The sequence below is a fragment of the Diorhabda sublineata genome, chromosome 2 (assembly GCF_026230105.1).
Source record: "Diorhabda sublineata isolate icDioSubl1.1 chromosome 2, icDioSubl1.1, whole genome shotgun sequence".
In the NCBI taxonomy this organism is placed as follows: domain Eukaryota; kingdom Metazoa; phylum Arthropoda; class Insecta; order Coleoptera; family Chrysomelidae; genus Diorhabda; species Diorhabda sublineata.
This window is the reverse complement of record NC_079475.1, coordinates 39,996,220-40,023,472: the sequence shown is the minus strand read 5'-3', so window position 1 is coordinate 40,023,472 and position 27,253 is coordinate 39,996,220. Positions and strand designations below refer to the sequence as shown.

At 30.4% G+C, this 27,253-nt stretch overlaps 1 protein-coding gene across 4 annotated transcripts in view; it reads left to right on the top strand.

The window, feature by feature from the left end:
- Positions 1 to 25,516, top strand: part of LOC130453275 (carboxyl-terminal PDZ ligand of neuronal nitric oxide synthase protein) — an 89,722-nt gene extending 64,206 nt beyond the window's left edge. Inside the window, exons 1-7 of one of the 4 annotated variants that reach the window (XM_056792917.1) lie at positions 2,071 to 2,405; positions 5,415 to 6,030; positions 8,692 to 8,854; positions 11,497 to 11,648; positions 12,517 to 12,726; positions 15,223 to 15,372; positions 17,648 to 19,438. In XM_056792917.1, the coding sequence (XP_056648895.1) occupies positions 5,422 to 6,030; positions 8,692 to 8,854; positions 11,497 to 11,648; positions 12,517 to 12,726; positions 15,223 to 15,372; positions 17,648 to 18,661 (2,298 nt within the window). In that variant the 5' untranslated portion in view covers positions 2,071 to 2,405; positions 5,415 to 5,421 and the 3' untranslated portion in view covers positions 18,662 to 19,438. Of the gene's footprint in view, positions 1 to 2,070; positions 2,406 to 5,414; positions 6,031 to 8,691; positions 8,855 to 11,496; positions 11,649 to 12,516; positions 12,727 to 15,222; positions 15,373 to 17,647; positions 19,439 to 22,349 lie in introns of those variants that run through there. The other 3 variants (XR_008911030.1, XM_056792919.1, XM_056792918.1) reach the window with 3 other exon arrangements.
- Positions 25,517 to 27,253: the final 1,737 nt, after the last annotated feature.

Genomic DNA, 27,253 nt, shown 5'->3' with positions numbered 1-27,253 from the left:
AATGCCCTAATTGATACAATATACGATTAAAAAGACAAAAATTATGATTAAACTACACCGAAAAAAAAAATCACTACAACATCAGAATTATAGAATAAACAAGCGATGTATTATTTTTCTCACAAACCCTGTATAATTACAAAATGAAGGGTGAAGAATTGATGAAGTTCACGTGGAAAAGTATGTTTTCCAGTGTACAAAACTCATTTTTTAAACCCTATGTACTTTTTATCGACATATACCACTAGACAATGTTTTTTTTAAAATTTTTACTTTTTAGACCTTTTTATATGTTTTTCTTAACAATTAATCACGATTTCAAGTTTATTTACATAGAAAATCATTAAAAAAAAATTAATAAAACCTGACATTTCGATATATTCCAATCGAAACGATAATTTCGAATGTACCTGTTATATGAATACATTTTGGTAAACCCTGTATGATATAGAACGAGTATGAAGTAAAATACTATCTGAAAATGCCCTAATTGATACAATATACGATTAAAAAGACAAAAATTATGATTAAACTACACCGAAAAAAAAATCACTACAATACCAGAATTATGGAATAAACAAGCGATGTATTATTTTTCTCACAAACCCTGTATAATTACAAAATGAAGGGTGAAGAATTGATGGAGTTTACGTGGGAAAGTATGTTTTCCAGTGTACAAAACTCATTTTTTAAACCCTATGTACCTTTTATCGACATATACCTACTAGAGAATGTTTTATTTTTTAAATTTTTACTTTTTAGACCTTTTTATATGTTTTTCTTAACAATTAATCACGATTTCAAGTTTATTTACATAGAAAATTATTAAAAAAAAATTAATAAAACCTGACATTTCGATATATTCCAATCGAAACGATAATTTCGAATGTACCCGTTATGTGATTACATTTTGGTAAACCCTGTATGATATAGAACGAGTATGAAGTAAAAAACGCTTTGAAAATGCCGTAATTGATACAATATACGATTAAAAAGACAAAAATTATGATTAAACTACACCGAAAAAAAAATCACTACAATACCAGAATTATGGAATAAACAAGCGATGTATTATTTTTCTCACAAACCCTGTATAATTACAAAATGAAGGGTGAAGAATTGATGAAGTTCACGTGGGAAAGTATGTTTTCCAGTGTACAAAACTCATTTTTTAAACCCTATGTACTTTTTATCGACATATACCATTAGACAATGTTTTTTTTAAAATTTTTACTTTTTAGACCTTTTTATATGTTTTTCTTAACAATTAATCACGATTTCAAGTTTATTTACATAGAAAATCATTAAAAAAAAATTAATAAAACCTGACATTTCGATATATTCCAATCGAAACGATAATTTCGAATGTACCCGTTATGTGATTACATTTTGGTAAACCCTGTATGATATAGAACGAGTATGAAGTAAAAAACGCTTTGAAAATGCCGTAATTGATACAATATACGATTAAAAAGACAAAAATTATGGGTTCAAATGAACGTACGGAAGCTCCTGCGACAAAAGGAATCACGAAAAACACCAAAAAAAATGAGGGCTACAATATTTTGACTTTGAGAAATTGGCTCTGACTTATAAGGAACTTAGGCTAGCTTCATGGCAATGTTCTAGTCCACACTCCTCGGTTTCCAAGGCGAAATGAAGACGAATGAAGCTTCACAGAGATTGAACACCCACCATATAGCCCAGATCTGGCCCAGTTTGTCTGTTTTTTGTTCGCAAAGCCGAAGGCCGAGTTAAGGAGTAAGACTCTATACATGCTTGATGTTGTTATATTGGAATAGAAGGTTTAGTGAGATTTTTTGAAAAGTGTGTGGAAATAACGCATTTTTATTTATGACCTTTCTTTCTACGTCTGACTAAGAACTCATAGATGGCACTACGTTATTCAGCAGTTGATGGTGTCATGATATTATCTGATGATAGTTTTATTTTTACGTTCCTAACCATAATAATATTTTCATTTGCGTGAAATAACTCTTAACGTATAAAAATAACTTGCATCTGGTTATTTTACAACTGTCAACGTACTACGAATACGAAAAGTTTTAAATATACTCCAATCGAATTTTCCTTGAGTCCAATATAGACAAAAATCCAAAAATAAACGAGTGTATATTATAAAGGTGCGAATTCGTTATGGCGCCGCGACGCTTTCTCGCTCCGTCATTTATAATCGGTTATCCACGGCCACCTGAACGTCTCTATCTCGAAGAACAATTTTCGGAAAAACAAGTTTGCGGAATTTTTTTTGTACAACATGTGTGTAGTGAAAAATTGTGTGCGAAATGTTCGTTTTTATTTTATAAACATGTGATATATCATCAATAGTGAATTTTTACCACAATACATATCAGCTGATTTTATTTTAAATAATTATTGGAACGGTTTGTTTTCATATTTATTTAATGCACATTATTCGAGACGTTTAGAAATAAATATAATGAAAAAATAATAGAAAAATTTCAAACAACTTAATTCATTTTCATATATAACGAGGAAATAGATTTTAAAACGTCTAGTTAGTCGTTTTTGGTGTTTAGAAAACTAACTTTGTCTTTATTTTCGGAAAAATTGTAATTTAAAAGCTTGTAAAGATTATACAGTTTTATATAACATGTTTTTACTTCAACCACGTGGTTCTAAATAAATGATATAACACAAAAATTTAGCTTTTATTAAACAATTTTCATAATATTTTACATCATCTATAGTCTTATATTAGCTAACCCATTTTGAACAAAATGTTTAGTTCCATAACCTATAAATTTGATAAAACCGTGTACTAGTCGATAAGTTGAATTGAGAACCATTTCTTGTCCAAACTTCCCATATTGATTCCACTTGGAACAAAATGAAAATATTTTCATTCAAAACGTTACAAAAAATCTGATTTCACAATTTATTAATATTCAAAAACGTCCTAGTTGTTCTCTGATATACAAAACAATTTTACCATAGAAAACAGTATTTTTCATGGGTCTTTACTTCGTTTCAAAATGTATCACAATGTTGGGAATTTTCTGTGACAAACTAACCCGGATCAAGGGCATTGTTTTTCGGAAACTGCCCACCCAAAAATTGAACGAGACGTTCGGAAACCGTGATCTAATCAATCAGCTGATAATCGATCCTCCTAAACCCGGATGGTAATTTTCGAAAAGCCCCTTTCTTAACCATCGATAGTTTATAGAAATATTGGTGTTAAATAATGATTGAATGATGGATTTCTGCTGTTTATAACTTGTAATATAAAAGTCATTAGCTTGAAAACTACACTTCTCATAACGATTCTGCAATCACTTTCAGCTACTCGGTTACTGATTATTACAACCATTTGATTGTTTCCTAATGTCTCATTAGATGAGTTTTTAATTTAAAATAAAATAAAACTTTCTTATCCTCAATTTAATATCAAAATCTAATAAACGTTGGCATGAATATAATTTAACTGATCATTTTGATACACCGACGATCTGAATAGAAATTTCTCGGAAATTTTCGATGGATAATCCTTCCACCGATTTGCTTATCTTCCATTGACTCTTGTACATTATTCTTCTTTACCATCTTTCCTATCCTCAACTATGAGTTGAAGACGTCGGGCTCCTTGTACATTAAACCACTGGAATTTCTGAGAACTGGTCAAAAACACTCTCTCCGTTACTCTAAATTATTGTCACTAGTTTTTAGAACGCACACATTCGATTTCAAATACGTACTAAACGTCTTGCTCTGTTGCCTATCCCAGACGAATGCTTCCAGTGTTGCCGTATCAAACGGTACGTTGCGAGTATCATCACTGATATTCAATACCTCGTAGTAGGTAGATTCAGAAGAGACGTTTCGAGCTATCTGTCGGCTTCAAGACATTCACTCAAAGTTTTGTTCCACACAAATAATTGCGATCTTGAAAACACACTCTTCAAAACACTTCTACAATATAATTGACATTTGAAATGTCACACGAATATTGTACCAACTTAGAAAAAAATTGTACCGATTCGATTTACGCGCTCAGTTTGAAAGCACCAATCCGGTCGAATGAATTTGATCATACCATGTATATAGATGGATATTATTTATTGATATAGCAACATTCTAGGTTTCATATAAAATTATTTAGACCACTGACACATTTTTCTGATTCTACAAAAGACGTTTTGATGTTCAACTCTTCAACTTTTCCTTAATTACTTTTTTAACGAATTTGATGACATCTTTATCAGTATTAAAATCGTTTTTTTGTAAAATTTCTTGGCGCTTCTATCGATATTCTAATTTATCATCAACACCCCGTCTAATTTGTAACAAATTCGTGGTGAAAAACTTAATTTTGTAATTAGTATGGAGAACAAAAAAGTGCATTATTGAATTTTGTTTGTACCAATCGAAACGAGTTTTTTTGTACGAATTTCACGGTATATCACATGATGTTCTAGCAATTTTACAAGTTAACGCACAGCTGCGATGTTTTATGCCACAATAGCCGATTTTGGACGACCTTCACGAAATTTATCTTGTTGTAAAGTACGACCACGATTGAATTCGCAAAACCAGCAAAACTCGATAGCTCGAGATAGTGCTTCATCACCAAAAGTTGAAGCATCAGAACACTGCTGTTGGTTTAGTCCACGTCCAAAGTCATAAAAAAGTTATCGCACGATTTAATTCCATTTTTTAGCCAAGACGAATGTTTCAACTATCTATAAACAAAAGCACTCGAATGACACCACGTTCTGAGTACGTTCACTTTAAAAACTGTCAAACTTCACGCTGTCAATGTCAGATTTGACATATTCACATCAGTGTTGCCATATCTCAAAACTTGAATAACAATACGTACTTATAGATTTTATTCAAACAAACGTTTTGATTCCATCATTATTAAATCCAAATGGTTGTTATGTTTTCAAAATGAAATAAATTTCAATTTCATGTTCTTCGTCTTTTTCCATATTACGGTCAAGACCGATTTACAAGTATTGACCTTACGATTGTTTACAATAAAATTGAAATTACTAAGTTGGTAGTTGTTGCTGACATTCTATATGAGCTTGTAGTTGTACTGAAATAAAAATTATGGAATCTGGTATGAATTAATGAAAGTTTTAGAAAAAAATAGCGAGATTCAACAATGAAAAACAATTTCTGTGTATTGAGATAAACTTATAATTTGATTTACGTAGAATAATATTTAAACTTGGATGGTTTCCATAATTAAAAATAATTTATATTTTTTGAAATACAGATATAATTTACTACGTGACCAATTAAAAAAAATTAAATACGTACATTGAAAATAAATATTTGAAATATAAATTGTTTGATCCGAAATTTTGTCTATATATATATTTTGAAATCAGCTGATATATTTGTACTAAATTTCACAATAGCAGAGTAATGACTTACAAAATGATTAAAAAAGTCAAAGAAGACAAGAATGAGGAATGCGATGTTAAGAAGAAACAAGACGTTCTTACAAAAGCAAGAAACAAACTTCTGAACCTCAGCGAAGCCCTTAAATCAAACAAAAATCCAACCGTTCCTACCCAAACTATAAAAGGAATCATCAAGTCAAACACCCAAGTGAATTTGGCAAATTTTTTAAAGAAATCAGCAGAGAATAACCTATACATCAATACTCACCGTAAAACTCCAAACGGTAAACCTGGTTCTTTGTCGAAACAACACTCTGTAGGATCTTATCCAATCAAAATTCAAGTCACGAATGAAAACGAAGAAACGGAAATTATTTCTTGTAGTGAGGCTGCTCTCGGAACTGAAGCACTAGCATTAGAAAAACCAAGGAAAAAGTTATCTTTTCGTGTACCAGAAATTATTGGTACTTTCACTGATAATACATTGGGTATTGGAAACTTGAAGAATAGTAGAAGTGGAAGCTTTAGGAATATTAGAGAAATTATTGAAAAAGCTGGAGCTAAGCCACCTTTTTCAATTGTTAAAGCTGGTTTACAACGAGATGAAGACTTCGATGATAGCGATTTGGAGGTAATTACAAAAGACACTGACTATATTATTATTTAGAATATCATTACTTTACAGAATTGTGAAAATACACTTTAAGATCAAATACGGAAACAATCTTATTACCTAAGAAACCTGCAACCTTGGATAGTGGCATTATCAATATCAGTCTAGGAACTGAAGCAATGGTTGCAAAATTGGGAGACGGATAATCACAATCGCAATTATTATGGCCCTCAGTGGTGTATAAACTGCTTATTAACCACGGATACTCTAACAATCGCTCAGAAATGGCGTCTAACTAGCCCTTATACAGTAAGCCTTAAGGCTTTAAACAACTGCTGCTGAATGGTGGAGCTTAAAAATAAAAATTATAAATTAGATTTACAAATCCGTGTCACGACTAACATAAGCTATGTAGCTTTTATATGGTGGCCAAAAATACAAACCAAAATTAAGAAAACAATCCTATATAAGGTACAGAGGACTTCTTGACTTACAATAGCAGAAAAGTATTTTGAACTTGGCCCTTTTGAAGACCTTTGTAGAAAGTGGGCAATAAACATTCTAAAGGAATGTAAAGTGTCCATAAATATGATGTCATGACTTCCAAATTAGTCTTTATCAGGAACTCCCGACAGCTTTTGTCGTTTGTGCAAGTAACCAAAGAAAACTTCTAAACACTTTTGTTAGTGTCAATAGACAAAGATTATGGTACTTCGAAGCTAGAAGAGGTAAAGCCCACAGACAGAATTCACCTCGGAATTTGAGATAATAAGCTGGAAACTCGTATACCTACAGCTTCATTTTGACGTTCTACAAGTTGTCTCAACATTCTCAAATTATCTCGTGCCTGCGTCGTAAGTTATTCGAGGTCAAAGGTCACTAAAATCGGTTTTTGGCAATTATTTCCGTTTCTATGGTTCCAATCACCTCAACACCTATTATGAAAATTAAAGACAAAAAAATTTGCCACAACTTTTATCTCAACTTTTTTTCTGTACGCTCAAGCCTTTTCGAGATAGAAAGCGGAGAGCTTCCAGCGCTTAGACATATATACTGTAAGACGAGGTCAACCGTGAATCTCGGCATTTAAATTCTTCAAAAATCTTAAGTCCAAAAATATAAATTTTCTTCTTTTTCTTCATCATCCTCTATTGGGAAATTCAAAATTTCAAATGCATTGTTCACAAGCTAAAGTGCATTGCAAGCCCGATTTTCTGCATCCGCAGCGTAAAAATATTGTACTGAGCTGGTGGTAATAGTTTAGTTATTGGCTGCAGAAACTCATTTTGAAGTACCCAGCCCCATTCTCGAGGTTCCAAATCATGTCTTAACCATTTTTGTATTCGGTAATAAAGACGATCTTTGTGTTGATGATCAATCTATATATTTATCCGAAACATCATTCAATACAATGTATTAACTAATAAATAATACAAATTATTTATTGTTGATAATATTTGAATGATTTAGTAACTATATACAAGGTATTATTCACCGAGATTCACGGTTGATCTTGTATTACAGTATATGCCTAAGCGCTGGGTGCTTTCCGCTCTTTATCTCGAAAAGGCTTGAGCTTACAGAAAAAAAGTTGAGACAAAAGTTGTGGAAAATTTTTTTATCTTTAATTTTCATAATAGGTGTTGAAGTGATTGGAACCATAGAAACGGAGATAATCGCATTTTCGTGGCCTTTCACTTCGAATAACTTACGACTCAGACACGAGATAATATGGTACTTTTGAGACAACTTTTAGAACGTCAAAATGAAGCTTATTATCTTAAATACCGATACCAGTAGATTCACTTGAACCTTTAAACACTTGTAATTGTCGGTAATCTACTAAAATTACGTTAAAAGTATCCCAAATTATATTTAATATGATCGATATGTGTTATGAATATATTGATAAGAAAATATGAAAAATCTTGTTGTTAATGATGGCCAGACAACTCTATTTTTATTATATCATTTCAAAATATATTTCTAAATGAACCATCCAAAATTAATTTATCAAGTTCAAGTTTAAGTTTCTTTTTCTCTCTACTGAATGAACACACATTATTTCGACAATACAAACAAAAATATTGATGTATTATACAGAAATTAAAATGAGTGTCTAAATTTAAAGGCTTTAGAAATAAGAAATTGATTTTATGTTAGGTTAAGTTAGGCAACAAGAATCAAGAGTTTTGTCTAAGGCTTTACTGATTGCTAGCATATTCCGATTTTCTGATTCCTTTTAGAGTTAAAGGTTAAACTTTCCAATCTTTTGATTGGTATGGTCTATTGTGCATGTATATATAAACAAAATGGTGACTGAAGGTCACTCATTTCATGAATCGATCCTATTGCGTAGTCACGAGGCGACATAACCTCAAAAATTCGATCATATAAGAACTACTAAGATAAATTACGTACCATTGCTCTTGGTACCTGCGAGTTTAGCTGAAAACATTACCATAAAATGGAAAATAAATTAGTAAATTCATAGAATGGAATAGATTTTTGAACAATTGTAATCCCTTTGATAATCTAAATCTTCATAAACGTTTTACCACTTTTCTTTTACTGCACATGTTATAGAAGAATCATCATAAATGAAACACGAATATACCTAAGAATGTAGAAGCTGAAAATGATTGACAAGGAAAAATGTATCATAATATTTCGTTTCAGAGCCAAGCTATGCGTGTAGTGCGTACTGTGGGTCAAGCTTTCGAAGTGTGCCATAAACTTTCGTTGAATAATCCCGAGCAGGATCAAGATGAACAGGATACGCTTACTCAAGACTTACTCAGCGATCGTCTCAGTGATATAACTAGTGATAAGCAAAAAAGAGGTAAGTGATTTCATCGCTGGAATCGAATACCTTTCCGCCAAACAATTTCCACGATGTTTGGACACAAAAGTCAAAAAAATTTCTTATTTACATATTATATAAACATAAATTGAATGAAAAGTAAATAAAAACGATACTGTGTAATGGCTTGTTGGTAAATGAAAAACAGATTGTTACAAATACCATGAGTATTTGAAAAATTATCCCGCAAAACTAAATAATCTGTAGTCTGTTCTATACCATGTTGATTAATGTGTTTATAGTCGTTGCAATACAAATTAATTTCCTTGACAAATGAAACTATGAGGATGATAATCCTCACTGTGAGTTATAGTAGTCGCTTCGTAGGAGTAATATTGAATCATGATCTCAATTATTATTAGAATAGAATAAAGTATTCAATGAGAGTTGTCACATTAAATAAGAGATTGAATCAACATAAAGAGAGACTAGAGAAAAGCTTGACACAACAGGTATGGTTGAAAAGATGGTATCAAGGGCTTACCTAACTTAATAACAAGTAGATTAAGGTATTAACCTTGTCCAATCCATCATTTAGTAAAAGAATTGACTTGAAATATCATATCATATAATCAAAAATTGAAACCAGAACGGAACTGTTCAAAAAAATGTAATTTGATCTGAAGAAGATGAGGTGACAGCCTTTATACTATTCAATATTATCATAACAGAATCAAAAAAAGGTCCAATTAACGCTTGTTTCAGAATGAGATGTCTGTAATTAAATTTGGATTAACAAGTGGTTCCGGAAGCAATTTTTGGTGTTGCAACAGTCTGCTTGCAAGGCAGGCTTTGCGAAGATTGATAGAGACACCCACATCGGCCTGAGTAATATCAAGTAGAGTCTACCAAAAGGGTCTATGTATAGCAAACTTCCTGGTCTAGCAGACCCAGACTTATATTGCATAGCTCAAAGAGCTGCTGGGTGTATGTAAGAAATTCATTACTTTCGATTCCAATACGGTTTTAAGACTGAACTACATTTTGAAAGAATGATGTCTGTACTAACTAGGAATGATCTGGAATTACTGCTCCGCTGTTTTCCTCGATGTGTCGCAGGCTTTTGACAGAGTATGGCATGCAGGCTTTCTATAAAAACTAAAAGCTGAAATGCCTCCAGATATTAATACTTAGGTTTTATTCGACTGACATGTTCTTCCGAGATAGTTATCAAGAAGAATATTCATCGCTACATTCTATAATAGCTGAAGTGCCACAGGGTAGTGTGCTGGACCCCGTGCTCTACTTGATCTACACAGCTGAACAACAGTTGTCACAATAGATGTTGAAAAAATATTGCATATTATGCATTTTAAACCCAAAATTTTGATCAAATTTTTGATAAAAACAACGTATTTAAGTGTTTATGACCGCCACGACGTAAAAACTGGGTGGCGAAATATTGGGGGTGTTACGTTTTCAAATTAACACTTTGTATAGGCTAGATTAAACAATTTTCATGTTGTTTGTGGTTATGGTTTAATAGTTTACTTTTCAACCCAAAGGAAATCATTAATAAATGGAAAAACTTTCCCGATGAAATGAAAATAACTAAACTATTTTTAAATTGAATGACTAATATCAAATCTGTTGATCTAAATAATTGAAAATTCGTTATACTTTAACAATTAAATGATAATTCAAGAAGTACCTTGTAGGTGATAGAATGAATAACTAATTTATCGTCTAATTATAGTTTTGGCTGTCAGCTCTTGATATTCACCTTTTATCTCATGCTTATCTCTTGATGAACTCTTAATTAAGACAACAATATGATTATCAAGTTAGTAGATCGTTTTCGGTTTATAAAGATTATGACCGACATGTAGGATTTACATCGTTGACAAATGGTTCGTTATTCTGGCAAATAATTAATTTTGTTATTTCAAACGTATCCGTATGCTGAAAATTGTTCATTTTTTATTTCCTAATCCATAATTTCAAATCGAAATACATCCACCAAAACTATAACAATTTTAACGTATCAACAAACTAATTATGTTTTGTTTTTTTTTTCATCAAGTTTCCAAATAATACACTTCTGGAGTTGTCACCTCATTTGGTCGACCATGCGATGGTGGTTTTTGTTCAATTATCAGCAAACGCGGCACCCATCTTGCGCACAGCTTTCTCATGTCCAAAATTTTGGTTAATATGCGATGTACCGCATTTTTCAAAATGCCTACTGGGTCCAGTAGCTCACGCACTTTCAGTCGATGATCATCCAGTAACATTTTATGAATTTTCTTCAACATTTCTGGAGTTGTTATCTCAATTGGTCGACCTCAGGGATGCTTGTCTTCGTCTTGTTTAAACTCTGCTACCCAATATTTTACTGTTGATAACGAAGGAGCAGTCTCCCCCAGAGTAGAATCTAGTGCAGCTTGTATATTAGTTGACCTAACGTCTTTCATATAAAAGTATTGTATCACACTGAAAAATCTCACCATTATCGGCTGCCAAACAAATACCAAACAACATGGCGTCTCCAAACTAAGATGGTGGTGTTTTTCAAGCAATTATCGCCATCTCTAGGTCAGACCAAGTAATTCTGAGACCATCCTCGTAGATATAATAACGATTTTGTTTAGGTAAATAGAATTATACTGTTTCATTTCTAGACATACTATCAGAAGGTGCCAGTGACAGAATGTCTTTACCCCCAGACGACTGCAGCTTTAGAGATCTAGAAAATTGTAAAAACTCTCGAATTTCCACTCAGCTTGACATACTACCACCGCCTCCAAATACTAACACTAAAAGTAACCTGATGGTAAGTACATTTTTTCGTTTTCATATTAATATATACTGGGAATTTTTCACTTGTTTGATATTACATACATCAAATTTACTTTATACAATTCATTTGATGAGTAACCCACATCTAAAAGATCTAACCTAACCACACTACCATTGTGGTCAACAGACAACGCGATAGGACAACCAACAAGGAGCAGTTCCTAAAAACAAACAGCAGGTGATTAGCATTCCGAAGAAACCAAATTTGCCACTTCTGTACCCGCCAGTGTTGATATTTTCTCAGTATAAGGACGCTCGAAGCACCGAGCACAGAGCAACGAAAGCAGACGAAGCAAAAGATCAGATTAAGGATTTGGAGCTACCTCAATTCATGGGTGATACATTCCAATTAACAATGGTTATCTGTTGTTAGGAAAATGAAATGTACACCAAAGTTCTAAAGGAACTATGCAAAAGAACAGCGAAGAAAGTAGCAAATAGAAAATGGACGAGGAATACTTTTGGAGGTGTTACTCCAAGATATGTGCCATATCTACCCATATAAACGCTTTCCTTGCAATCATAAAGATACTTATATAGATAAAAGTGGCTATCCAGTAAAAGAAATTGTATTATTCATTATTTCCATGAATTTTATTTAATTTTTCTGCTTCATACAAAACTGTTAATACCCCTTTAACTTCGAAAATGCTGGCCTCGGGATTTAAAGACGGAATTTAATTTCCCACAAACTTGTAAGGAAGCCGGAGATCATTAAACTTTATAATCGATTCACAAAAAACTTATTCAAAGTTTTGTAGTTTAACTTTGAAAGTTATTTAAGTTGGATTTACCATATCTACAAAATAAATTTTGTTTACGTATGAAAATTTTTTTCACAGTCGTCTGCAGAGATGTATTCTTCACCTCACAGCGATGGTATTACGACAGGTAGTGCAGAAAGTGGTGGGAGTTTACCTCCAGCAGGAAGCGCTCTTTCTACTCACCACGAGATTCAACTAATGCGAGAACAACTCGAACAACAAACGCAACAAACACAAGCTGCGTTAGCTCAATTACAATTAGCTAGAGAACAATTAGCCGCCGAGCAGGTTAGTCTGAATAACATTAAATCAGTTTTTTGTTCACCACTGTACTATAAAACATTCATTATACTTGTAGAAATAAAAATAAAACTTATTATTTACTAGTGTATATTCGTTAATTACGAGAATTTAGTGATAACTGGCAACGTGGCGTTATTCGCTCTGTTTAGCAGACTGAATCTCTATTTCAATTATATTTCAAGCTTGAAGTTCATGGCAGGTTTGTTCTAAAGAATTTCCCATTACAAGTAATAATTTTGGATAAAATACAGAAGCTGATACTTTATTGCCGCACCTCGTATACATATCATGTGGAATTATGTAACAACAGATAATTTTAGTCCAAAATGTTATGCTAAAATGTGTTATATGTCTAATTAATTCGGTAAAAATGTTAAATCGATGTATAAAGATATTTCAATGTAACCTAACCTAAAAAAATATGATTAAACCACGGTTTTCAAACATAAGGTTTGTTCTTAGTAGCTGTACTAGTTCAGGAAGTGTACACGTTCGATACAAATTGTTGATCCGTTGCACTCTGCATTACTATCGTTCTTTGTATCTTTTTACATTCATGAACTGGCCTGCACTGGTCCAGTTCCAGTGCAGCTACCAAGAACAAACCTATTCTAGTAATACTTTGGAAAAATATATCTGTAAGTTTATATTGTAAACTATATTCCTCGTGGATAATGCTCGTTATTATGATCACTAGAAGATAATAATGTTGTTAGGAGTGTTTAATGTTCGTCATTGAAAACTTTTGATGTCAGTATTTTGCATAAAAATACAAAGTGATTCAGATTTATCACCGTTTGAACTTTGTAAATTGTTACAATATGCGGAAGAAAAAAAAACTAAATATAAATCTCAACATCAAACGTATAAAATATAATTTTTCTCAAACTATATATAAACCAAGACAAATCTGATTCTAGAAGTCCAGTTCACGTGCCAAAATTCAACAGAAGAAACACATTAGAAAATTTATTTATATTTATTGTTTTTGTGAAGTCGAGTCGAATTGATTTATATCAAAATTTTGGAAACAAATGGTTTTTTCGCATGAAGAATGTACAAACCGAATATACAGTGTGTTATTTATGAAAAGTGGCAAAAGAAAATACGTTAACTATGGAATAAAAGAAGTTTTCAAAATAAACGTCGGTTTAAGCTAAAAAAAACAACCTGGAAATTTTAAAGCTACTTATTATGATCAGCTGATTATTTGAAGCACTTATGTAAAATGAAAAAAATTGTCACGTCTTTATTTTAAGCAGCAACGACGATTTCAGAATTTAACATTGACGTTTTCAAGCTAAGACAAAAAATTTAGTACCTCTTTGTAAAAAAAATGCATTTCACCTATTAAAGTTGTATTTTATAAATAATATTAAAAGTGTGATGTCTGATATCTATCCATAATTTATCTTATTTAGTCTTTCTTCCCACAAAAGCGATGAAACTTTACAACAAGCATTTATACCATCTTCGTACAATAATTAAATCTCCCGCATGAGTTCAAATTTTATTTTTAACATCATCATTTCTTGATTTAAATATAGGAGAGGTGTGGATTTGCAGCCTACAACACTGATAGGTGTGTAAAGATTTATGAACATTTCTTTATCCTTCCTGGTCGTAAAGGGCGTTAACAATACGAAATAATCTAAATTTGAATGTTTGTCTGGCAGTTACGATTATACCATAATATATACATACGAAAAAATATTTAGTATTATGGACTAAATTACAAAAAAAATTTGCACAATTTAGAAAATTTATTTCTATTTTCAAAAATAAAACTCAATATAACATTGTGTCATATCGTTTTCTAAAAAGATTTCCTATACCTTCCTTATAATGGCGCATGTTAAGGATACATGACATCCATAAACATGCGCAAAACATTTTTAAAAAGACAGATGTATTGTCAAGTTTACTTTGACATTGTGGCATGACGTTTAATTGAAAGATTTCCAATACTTTCCTTATGATGGCGTATTCTTTACTATTGTACTTATTATTTACTTAGTGTGTCTTATAAGTGGAATATTGCAAATTATATTTCTTTTTGCTTACGTATCAACAACTTTAAAAACTATGTTTTGTATTATGTTACATTATTCAATGGTTAACAACTTCTGAAGTTTTGGATTTTATAAATATTCAACGACTGAAGCTTCTTCTTGACGTTAACAAGCAGCTTTGTTTCTGTAAATTGATATAATACTCCTAGAATTGGTTAAAAGTGTATTCAGGTGATTGGAAAATCGAATAAACTACTTGATATTGTTGAAAAATCGGAGAGTAGTGTTTGTAATTACATGTCGTTATGACGATTCGCACAAGAAATTTATTATAATAAAAACTCTTTTTCAATAATGTAAACAATAATTTATTTAATTATAAATTGATACTGAAGAGGAAACTAACTATATTATTTACATTTTTTTTAAATTTTTATATGAAATAAATAATTCATTTCATTTTTTTTAGGCTGCTAGACTTGAAGCACAAGCAAGAACTCATCAACTTTTGATTCATAATAGAGAACTTCTGGACCACATAGCAGCTTTAGTAGCTCATCTTCAAGGAAATGAAAAATCTGGCCAGCAACCGACTCCTCCACATATGGCAATGCCTCAAGTATGTTCAATATCTAACAAAAAAAATTTCCTCTTTGGATATATTCCAATAACTGTAGGTTCCAGTACTCCAAAAAGTATTTTATGTAAAAACTTCCTCCTCATTCCCTTCCTATTCAGTATATATCGCCTAGTCTTATCTATGCTGTTCCTAATTGTTGTTTATTCTTTATTATTTTTGCTTCCTATTGATTGCCTCCCCCATGTAACTATTTTTGCTATTTATATATTCTAATATTTCTCATTATTATCATTAGAAAATTAGTTTTTATAAGTGATTAAAAAATACGGGCATGTATAAATTTATTCGTTGCTTTAGCTAAAATGTTTTTGTGCTGCTATGAAGTGATTGTGTTAGTGCTGCTTTGTTTCGGCAAATAATTGCTCTGCTGCCTGCACTGACTCCATCTAATCCAGAACGAACGCATTTGGTGTGTGCAGGTCTTTACACAAAATATGGATAACAATAATCAAATCGTTCTGGATCTTGTATGTAGATCCAGTTTTTAGGTAAATACTCATATTTTTCTTAACTAAACATATTTCTTATTTTCATTTCTTATTCATTATGTTAATTTTCATTCGAGTCTTTTTAATTAAAAGAAAAAAAATGATTTAATCAAATATTTTTCATTCTGTTTGGTTCTAGGAAGCTCTACTGTATGAGCTTTTCACATTATCTTTATGATTTTTGAATATTTCATTAAAATAAGACTGAATATAAGAAATATGAATTAATTTAAAAAAATTTTCCCTATTCCTGCATTTTTTTTATTTTTTAAATGTGTTTTTCAGCAACTAATTACAAAATTTTTATTAAAATTAGAATTTAAGAAATTTGAATTATTATAGAAATTACAACAATTTGTTTGTCTTGAATTTTTTTATTAATATATTCTATTTTAAAGTAAGTTATGAAAGAATTTTTTTCTTCTCTATCCAAGATTAAATTTCAATTCTACACATTGTTATAAATATAAATATTGATTATGCAGAATAACAGAATGTACCATTATGCAAAAATGTATCTCATTAATACCTCAAAATCCTATATTCTGAACAACACTCCAACTTTTTAGTAAATTATTTCCTTGGATTCCAAATATTCCAAATTTAGTTTATTATAATCGAAGATTTTGAGGTTATGAAAAGCTTTTTCAATAAATGAATATATTCATAATTAACAAGTGATATTTGAAAAAACAAATTATGAAAAACTCACTATTATTGCTAAACTATGTGCTCGAATATTTTTTAAATAAATTTCAGAATCAGTATGCTTGTAATTCAAATGTTAAGATGATGCCTTTCCAAACTTTTGTAATTCATATGAATTTTAATTTTAAAAATTCATGAGAATGCATTTATTCATTGTTTTCTCGAGAGGAATAAATAACAATGTGTATAATTGTAATATCAACAGTCAGGCCTCAATAGAATAGTTATAAGACTATTAAAATTAATTTATTTTGAAAATTAATTGAATATATGTACCCTCATTTTATAATTTTGAAGTAATAACAATTATTTTCTCTAATAACACTGGATGACTGCAGTAAATCCAATAAAATAAAGATAACATATTGTTTAACTGAGAAAAATTGAAACTATTTCAAAGTAATAATAATTATAAGAAAATTTTTACCCCATAAACAGTATTTGATCTAAAAACGTGCCATTGAAGAATAGAAATAACTAAAAATTTTTTCGACATGAGATATTTTCTGTAATAATCACATAAACCGTTCTTTCGCAACTATAAATCGAAACTATAAGTACATACAGGATTTTAAAGACCCCGAAAACGTTTTCTAGCCCTTACTATACATTTTACTAATCATTTAAAGGAAATAAACTTTGTTGAGGCAAAAACAGCTTTCCAGTACACACAGTAGAAAAAAAGGTTTTTACTATCCACATTTGCCTCACCAAATTTAGCATCATGAGTCTTGTGACTCTTCCAGAAAATAAAATTTCTTAAATAGGAAAAACTTTGATACAAATCCAATACTATGGATTCAAAGTAGAGATTGCTAACAAAGGGCAGTACTTTGAAGATTAATTTGACTTTATTTAATTTATTTATTCAATGGCATATTGATATTCGTATGAAGAGCATCAAAATTAATTGAAAAAACAAAATTATCAAATGAGATAAATCTTATAAGAATAAATTTGTTGTCCAATGCTATTGAGCTTAAATATAACATCTTTCTAAAGATCAATATCAAGTAAAAGCGCTGAGTGTTTGAATTAATATTTTTTTTGTTCCACAGCAGTCGAATCAAATGAGTCAAAATGAAAACGCTGGTACTGAAGGCTACGACTACGCTGATAATCCAATATTAAATCCACATACTTTCAACATGCCATCAACGATGGACAATAAACCTTCAACATCTTATCTACCACAATCACCTATTAGGAACTCGTTAAATTCGGGAGGACCCATATTCAACTTTCCTTACGCGTTGGAGACTGCGTCTATAGAAAACCAATTAATACAAAAATTACAAGCTTTAAGTAATTTCCAAATTACTCAACCGCCCAATTTATACCAATACCCAGTTTCTCAGTCACTACAATCTTTACCTTTTTTCCTACAAAATATTTACAATCCACAAACCATTAATAAACCATTTACCATGCACAATCCTCCTCTTTTTCCTAATAATACCCTTGGAAGACATAGCGAACCGAAGCAACTTAACCCTACTTATTTTCAAAATCAGTCACCTCCCAGTAAAAAAGAAGATTATTATACTCCACAATATGGAACCGTCAGACAGAATTATAATAATCCAATTAATAATGAGACTTATCAGAAAAAAGAAACGGAATCTCCAATTTATCAAAAAATAATTCCTAAAAAAGACACAGAAGTTAAACAACAACAGAACCAAAGAGAAACAAGTCCTAACCCTTTATATCAAACAATTCTACCGAAGAAAGAAGTTTCCAACGATAATAAACACAAACAAGTTCAACATAATGAATCATTACGAAGAGAAGCTACCCCGAAACCTTCAAATAGTGGAACACAAAATGAGAAAAATTCTGTTTTCATCAAACCCCATTCCCAAGTGGGAACTCTAACTACTACAGATGCCGATGGGCGACTTAGAGTTATAGTTCCAGTTTTATCTAATTCTACTAACGATTTAAGTGATTGTTTTAGTAATTTAAGGACTGACGATAGGTCTAACAGTACTTTATCAAGGACCAGTAGTGCAAGGAATCATAAAAATGTGCCACAGCAAACGATAATTTCAAGGCATAAAAGTAATTGAGTATAATTAATTTCAGTTCTATAGGTGAAGTTTATTTTGAGTATTTTTTGGGTTTGTGCATAAATCCATTCGTAGTTGCCGTTTGACGTCGCCGTCTGCCGTTGGTGGCCTTCACATAAACGAATTTTTCCCGTCGGTAGTTCGTAACAAATTTCGTAGCAATAAAAGAGAGCCAATCACATCCGTTTGCGTTTGTCACGTGATTTTGACGTATGACGTTAAAGCGTTATGTCGGGGTTACTTCCCTTTTTGTTTGTTTTTTATAGTGTTTCTTTGGGCTCTGTTTTCTCAGAGATTAGAAATAAAAACCCAAAAATATGACAAAATCAAAAAAGAAGTATACACGTCGAAACAATAACAAAATTTTTAGGTTAACGGCAGCAACGTCAAGTTTATGAATAACTGTCAAACGACAAACGTCACCCGGGAAAGGTAAAGGGAAAGTCAAGTTTATGAATCGGCATTTAATTGGTAACATTTCTTGTAGACAAAATCACTAGTTTGCTTCAAATAGCCAAAAAATCCTTTGAAATATTTTCATAATTAAAACATCTCTTATTACAAAACATTTTTAAATGTTTTTCGTGATGAATTTTCTCGATTCTAGGTCTCTTTCAAGAGAAAGACAGGTAAAAATACTTAAATATTGCCACTTGACTCGTCTTTTTTTGTTAATTCATGATTTACGTCTATAAATGTTATTTCCTTCATAAAACTTTTATAATTTGAATATACGTCCCATCCCAATAACATTGTACGATCATTTGAACAGACCACTGTTTCGCGCGCTTCTCTTATTGGAGCCGCCATTAAGTTCTGAGCTCGAGGCCAACCAATCACGTTAACGACCGCTCGTGTCCAGACTTTTATATACAACGACTTTAATGTTGTCGTTTTGTGAACGCCCTCTATTTTTATTTTATGCCAACCTGTTATTTTTATATCTAAATCTATGTAATACGACAATGTCGTTTAGTTTGCTTGGCATTTTAGGCACATTGCAAAACAAACAATATAATTAAAAAACACAAAAAATACTCTTAAAACGATATTTATTACTACACTATTTTTTAAAATAAATTTAATACTTGAAATGAGCATTTAATTTTTTTATTATTATATTTTTCGCTCGTACCGTGAAAATAAGAGAAGTGATTCAGTAGAAAATGGACGGTTATATAACAATTATCAAATATTGTATACATTCCTTCAATTTCTGCTTATTCTATCATCAGTTTATTATTACATTGATTGTCTTTTATGGACTAAATTGGGCCAAAAATATTTATGTTCATTAGAAAGATACTCTGAATTTTTTTGAAGTGATGTGATGTGAAAGTTGAAGCAGTTAATATTTATATTGACATACTTATCACAAAGACGGATATTTTAAACGAGAATCTTAATTCGTTGATCTTGGAAATTTTGTTAATACACATAATTGAAAATAATCAAATTTATTTCAAAAAACGTTAACACAAAGAAAGAGCTGCAAAATAGAATGGAAAGTAGAGTAATGAAATGAAACAATATAGATAAATAATAAAAATATCAAACACAATACAAGAAATGACTGTGCAAAAACAAAAACAGATAAAGAAGAGAATGGATAAAGTATTCAGAGATAATTATATGACCAGATGAAAGAATTGATGAAAAGGTATCCAGTGGGGAAACAAGATATAGTATTTTTCAACAAAAAAAATTGGTTGCAAATCCTTGGTGCTAACCAACAATTTGGAGTAAAAAATGATAACAAGATAATATTATCTTGGATATCCATAGTATTTTTCAACAAAAAAAAATTGTTTGCAAATCCTGGGTACTAATCAACAATTTGGAGTAGAAAATAACATGTGAAAATGATATGGTGAATGGAAATAAACAAAAAAGAGAGCCAGACTCAGGGAGAAAAGGAATACAGAAATAGCAAACAATCTGGAAAAAAGAGAATTAAACTGGAAACTGGCTAAACGGGAAGTAGAGAATAGAACCAAATGGAGTAGATCTTTTAATTTTTTTCTATTAAATCTACTCATTTACATATTTTATATTCGATAGTAATTATCTATATATAAACTCATATTTCTACGTTTCCATCTTTAACACGTTTTATTATTTAGTTTGTACTCTTCTTGGTATTGCTAAGCGGTTGAAAGTACCTACCTTCCTCAGTTAAGTCTACCATCGAAAGTCAATTAACTAAAAACGACCATGAAAGGGTTGTATCACATCAATAGAATGCAACTTCAGCATCGGATAACTTCTAAAGGAGTGAATTCAATGAAAAATGTTATGTAACCTCTCTTACAGTTATGTTATGATGAGTATTGAAAATAAATATCAAGGGCTTTCATCTTCACCATAATTTTTATTATCATGAATTAAATAATCAGAGTACCATACAAAAGAAATTCTTCATGTTTTTAGCTGGACTACAATGGATACAATACGAATGAATTAAATTGTTTGGGGGGTTCTTTAGGCACTAAAATACAGATTTAATTCAAAGTTCACAAATTTCAAAATCTATTTTTTGAAATGACAAAATTACATTGAATCTTTATTCTGGAAAAAATGTATACGTGTTTGAATGAAATCAACTATACCCAGTGAATCATTTATGAATCACTGATAAATATAATAAAATTAAAATACTGATATCAAGTTGTAGAATTAGATATAATTTAGATTTAATTGTTACTATTATTATGAATATAATGGTTTTGACATTTTCCATTTGTTTCACAGTATTGTTTCTGTATCATATTTTAAATCTATATACTTTTATATACAAATGTATTTTCATTTACCTTAATCCTGATCTTAATTTTCTATAGAAACTATATAATTTGTCGAGTTTGTTTAATTTTTGTCAATGGTAAGGTTATATCTCTTTTTTTCTATCTGCAGTGTTGTTTTTAGAACAAGTTTTTTCTTTATTCTAAAAGGCTGCAAGTCTTCTTCTTTTTTTAAAACATCAACCTCATACTATTAAGCAACTTAAGAAAACAGTTGCTATGCATCACAATTCACTAAATTTTGAACTTTTTTGTGGAAATTAATATCCACTGTTGTAGTAGAAGGTACTAGTACCAAATTTTAAGTGAAGTTTTCATTAGACAAGTGCGTTATCCAGAATTCAGCTCATTTTCTACAGTTTTCCAATATATTTACCTTTTAGACCGTATAGTCGTAAAACAACCGACAAAAGCACGTTTTACAGAAAAAATTTCGAACTTCTTGTAGTAGCAATCTTTTAAGATGCCATTTTGCAATAAAACTATAAATAATAGGGTCGAAAATCCAACAAATAACTTCACAAACCACACACTGCAATAGCATTTGTTTACCCCACAGCGGTAATTTTTCATTGGGCATCAGCTGATTCTGACAAATCGTCGCTAATTAAATACATCTTATTTTTTACAATCTATTACCAATTTTTCCAATAATATCAGCTGCAGATTTCCAGTACAAAAAAAACTTGTCTCTTTCACATATTCTGATTCACTTTTTTACCTTCGATATCAATTATTTATTTTTAAAGGTGAGTATTCAAAATAAAAAGCAGAACGCTTCAAGTTTTTACACCAAGTATATTAATAAATAAAAAACTTTTATTGCTTTCGCCACTTTCCAAGTATTTTCTATAATAAATCAAATTGACGATAATTTTTATCCACAGTTGACTTCAACAGCGAAAGTAGAGCGTTGGTTTGAGCTGTTTGAACCTTCGTCAATTTCACGTCCTGAAAGCGGATTCGTTTCCTATCAAGATCAAGAAGCCGAAGAAGACGACGACGAGCGTGAAATAATTGAAGGAACTAGAAATCTATTATCAAAACTCAGTGCTAGAAAACAGAGAAAATTACTTGGACTAAGATTGGGTAAAGTTACAACGTTTTGACGATTAGAATAATTTTAGGATCTGATATGTACCTACAATAGAATAGTTTAACAAACTTTTTAATTACATATTTCTTAATTCAAAAGTTGTTTAATATAGAAGCAAGTATAATTTATGGATTTGTAATTAGTTTAATCAATAATATTCTATTAATTTTTTTTTGTAAATAATTATGCATTGAGTATAAATTAGAAACGGTGGAGGGCTTCCATCACGTGATTAAGACGTCAACAACAATATATCAATCAAATCAAAATTTCTGTCCAATCAGTTGAAATAATCGTTATGGCTAATATTCCAGAGGTCGGAATTTAACTTAACAGTATGAAATCTAACCTAATCATCAAGGCAACACATACAAAAATTCATAACAGACGTCAGAAATAAAATTTATACACATATGGGTGGTAGAAATCTAAATAAAACAGACAAATTTTTGAAAAGTGATAGCTAGAACCCAAAGCTCTTTATTTCTAACTAATACTTGGTACTTGATTTCCTCTGGGGAATTCCATATTTTTTTTAAAGTTCACGCTTTTTAAACATTTTTTGTATATTAAAATTTTCATTACTCAGAACCTCGACGATGATTCTTACATTAAATTACTTTGTAGTAAAAATAAGAATTCTAATCTTCCCGTCTCACGGCATTTTAGGTATCATGAAATGTCAAATGTTTACAAGTTGATGATTTATTATATTCGTGCTTACCGACCTAAAATTGAATAAAAAGTTGAATCAGTTCTTAAAAGAACTGATTTTAATAATAAATACACGTTCAATTCAATAATTAGCTAAAAACAACATAATAAAAAAAATTTCACGACAAATTTAACGTACGGTCAGTTATTCACGTTACGTCAATTATCTCGTTGTCTCTTTTCATGATTACTAGTGTCAAATTAAATAAACTATTACGTATGTCTTGTGAAGAAGACAATCGATCTAATGTTATTTTTAATTTCTATTGATAGAAGATAGTAAGTAAAAAATAAGTGTCTGATAAACCCAAAATTGAGTCACGTAATGGAAGACCTACACCGGCTACATACCTCTGAAGAATAAAATGTTAATTATAATAATAACTGTAAATAGTCTAAATTTACGTGCTCAAGAACTGGACATTTATAGGAGTTAACGATTATTAAAAATTAACTATTTATCCACAATCACTAGACGTAATTAATGTGACATTTTTATGTCTATTTTTGGTAGTTTTTTATAGTGGGCTGGTGCCCTTGAATAATAGTTTTATTTTGACAGCTGACAGAACAATGCATCATTCCGTCATGAGTGAGTTTTCAGACAAAGTAAATGTAGTCATGAAATATACAAATCTAAAGTGAAGAAATTTCTTGAAAAACGAATGACTTCACAAACTTTGAAATTCAAATAATATTTCTAAAGTCGACTGTCAAACATGAATCAGTGCTGATGTGATTGTGGATAAAACGTTGTATTATGATGCGTTTTATTCACTCGAGAAAATTGATCAAACGATTCTCGCGATTAGTTTTTCTAGCAAATAAAATAGTATCCAATAAAATCCACAATCGATGAATATTTATGACGAAATAACTTATAAATATGACATTTTATAATTACTAGAAGTAATTTATAATTATGTGATGAATCTATATACTTTTTTGTGTTGAAAATAACTAATCGTAACTTATATAAATCATTTTGTATATTCCATAACAAAATTCTGAGATAATGATTTTATTTTTAACAAATATCTTTTTGACATTTCGATACGGTTACAGATTCTATCAAAATATTTGTTAGATATTGATAACTTTGATAAATCGTTATGACTAATATTCCAAGTGTCAGTGTTCACGATGAATTATTGGTTAGAAAAAAAATTCAACTTTCCAATTGCATGGTTAAATCAACATATTTAGCAAAACTCGTTTTGATAAAAGTATCGATATACTGGGTGAATAAGTAACAAAATCCAAAATTATTATCAAATTTTTACAGGATAAATTGAATTCAATATAAGTAGGTACATATTTACGTATTTCATAAAATTGACGAAATATTTAGTCTTTCAACCGTTACAAGTTTAATCAGGCACTTTTTTGACGCAATTTTGACAATTCTACAAAGATTTATGGATTGTAAAAAATTATAGACATCATTTATCACTAATAGGTAGTAACATAAGCATTGTATTTTTTCCGTCTTACGGCATTTTAGATATGAAATATCAAATGTTGAGGATGTATTACATTCGTACTTACCGATGTAAAATTAAATAAAAAGTCGAATCAGTTCTCAAAAGAACTGATTCTAACAATAAAGACACGTTTGCATTCACAATATCGTTGTCTCTTTACGATTACATCTGTCAATTTAAAGTAACTATGACATATGTCTTGTAGTTGGTGTTCTATGGACAACAATCGATTTTATGCTGTTATGTTTGACCTCTAAGTTACTACTTTATTGGGGTCTTAAAAAAATCGATTTTACTTCGAAAACTATTCGATACGAGAAAATGACAAGTAACATTTAAAAAAATGTCAGCTGTGAGACAGATTAATCCTCGTGTATGGTATATTTTCGTTATTACTTTGAGGGGTTATCAAATAGAATGTTTATTATAAACGATTGTGTTTTTATTTTGTTACTTTGTGTTTACTTGTAGTGACATGAAGGTTAGGATCAATTTGTTTAACTGATCTTAATGTGTGAATGAATAATAATTTGAAAAAACTAATGTCGAAATGTCAAAAAGTTATTTTCAAAAAAAACATTTATTACATCCAGAAAAATTATTCATTGAAATAAAAGTGAAGAGCTCTAAGAATAAAAAACTGATTAAGATTATACGTAACTATTTAAAGTTATGTAATTAGTTTCGTAGTTGTATTTTTTGTGTGACTGATTATTATAATTTTGTAACGCTAGTAAATAAATATTTTTTTTACATACTATTTTTTCGTTTCTGTTTAACAACCTGTTCCAATATTAATACATATCCTGAACTTTGTACTAAAAATTCAAATAAAGTATCTAAGACATTTTTAGATTAATATTAGAAGAGCACCCAAACAAAAAATGAGAGATATTGAGTTAAAAACTCGATTTTTTATATAAATTTTATTAATTTCAGTTCTTATTAACTTAGTTTCTATTAAATAAGAAGAATAGTACGGTTATTATGAAGAGATTGTACATTTAACAAATATACATCTGTAGATAAACATAATAATCTCCAAAAGCTGTAAGAAGCGGCTTTTAAGTGATATCTAAATAAAATTTACTGTCATAATACCATAACATAAAGTATTTCAGTGATAAAGAATCACACCTAGAACTACACTAATTACTAAACATGAAGACAACAAAGACACTAAGTACATATACAATTAAAATGTACAGACAAGGGAATATGTATAAGTAAATTAAAGGACGATCTTAAAAGACAACACCTACTACGAGTATAGTCACGCGTTTGGTAGTGGAGGTTATGTAGAAGATAATTTTCAGAAGTGCGATCTTGCGCAGTTGAGACAAATGAAAGAGAAATGTATTAAAGGTTGCCTACTTAACAGGGTCGATTCTCTGGAAGCAATAAATATATTTTGAAATTATGACTTAAAAATTCGAAAGATATTCTCATATTTGTTGTTGGTTAGGCTTCTAAGGACTTTCAAATTTTAAAGATGATAGCTGCTAAATACAATAAAACTTTTATAATAAATAATAGTTTCGTTCGGAATTCTTTGAGTGTTGTTTTACTCACTTTGTTAAATGGCAAAATACTGTTCTGATTTTGATTGAAGAAATTTTAGAAAAAACAATAGATGATATCGTCATTTTATTCATTCCTAAATAACTTTATCATAAACAACGTGTCAAGTAACATGAATTAACTGAATTACTTCGGATAAAGGTCGTTGATTTTTTAATATCTCTGTGGATCCTAATTAATTACGGAATCAGGATTTGACGTGTCATTGTATATCGAACTAATTAATTCGCTCTGTTGACTGGCTAATCACCTGTTTGCGATAATATTGACTGTAACATGCAATATTAATGCCTGTACAAACAAAACTATGTCGTAGAACTCAATTCAACAATAGTCTAGTTAATCAAGCAAGAAACGTTTTAGAGTACTACATTTCAATTATTTATTATTTTATTTCAAATTTCAAAACTCCTGTAAACATCAAAATATAAAATTGGCCGTTTTTTTGAATAAGCCGCCCTAGGCTTCAGCCTACTAAGCCGAGAATCCACCACTGTGTAATGTATTGTTACTCTGGTTAATAATTTAAAATAAAAATAAATGTTTTATTACTACGAGGGATGATCAGAAACCAAATGAAAAATATTGAATCAATCCTTCTCACCGATATGAAAAAATGAGGACCAGATTATCCTTTCAGGCCTGTTTTAGAACAAATGAAAGATTTGAGAGCTATAAAACAATATTATTATTTTATCCATCAATTTTCTTATAGCTAGAAACTACCCATCGTTATCCTCGCTTCCAGAGTTCTTTGTCCTTGTTAACCACCCCAAGAAATACATAACTTGTTCTCATTGCTATTTTTATATGTTTATTTTAATATCTAGTTATACTAAGATGGATTTCATATCAATTACAATAAGTCTTAATCCATTTTGTAGAATCTTGAGGATGAGTTAGATAAAGGTTTTCA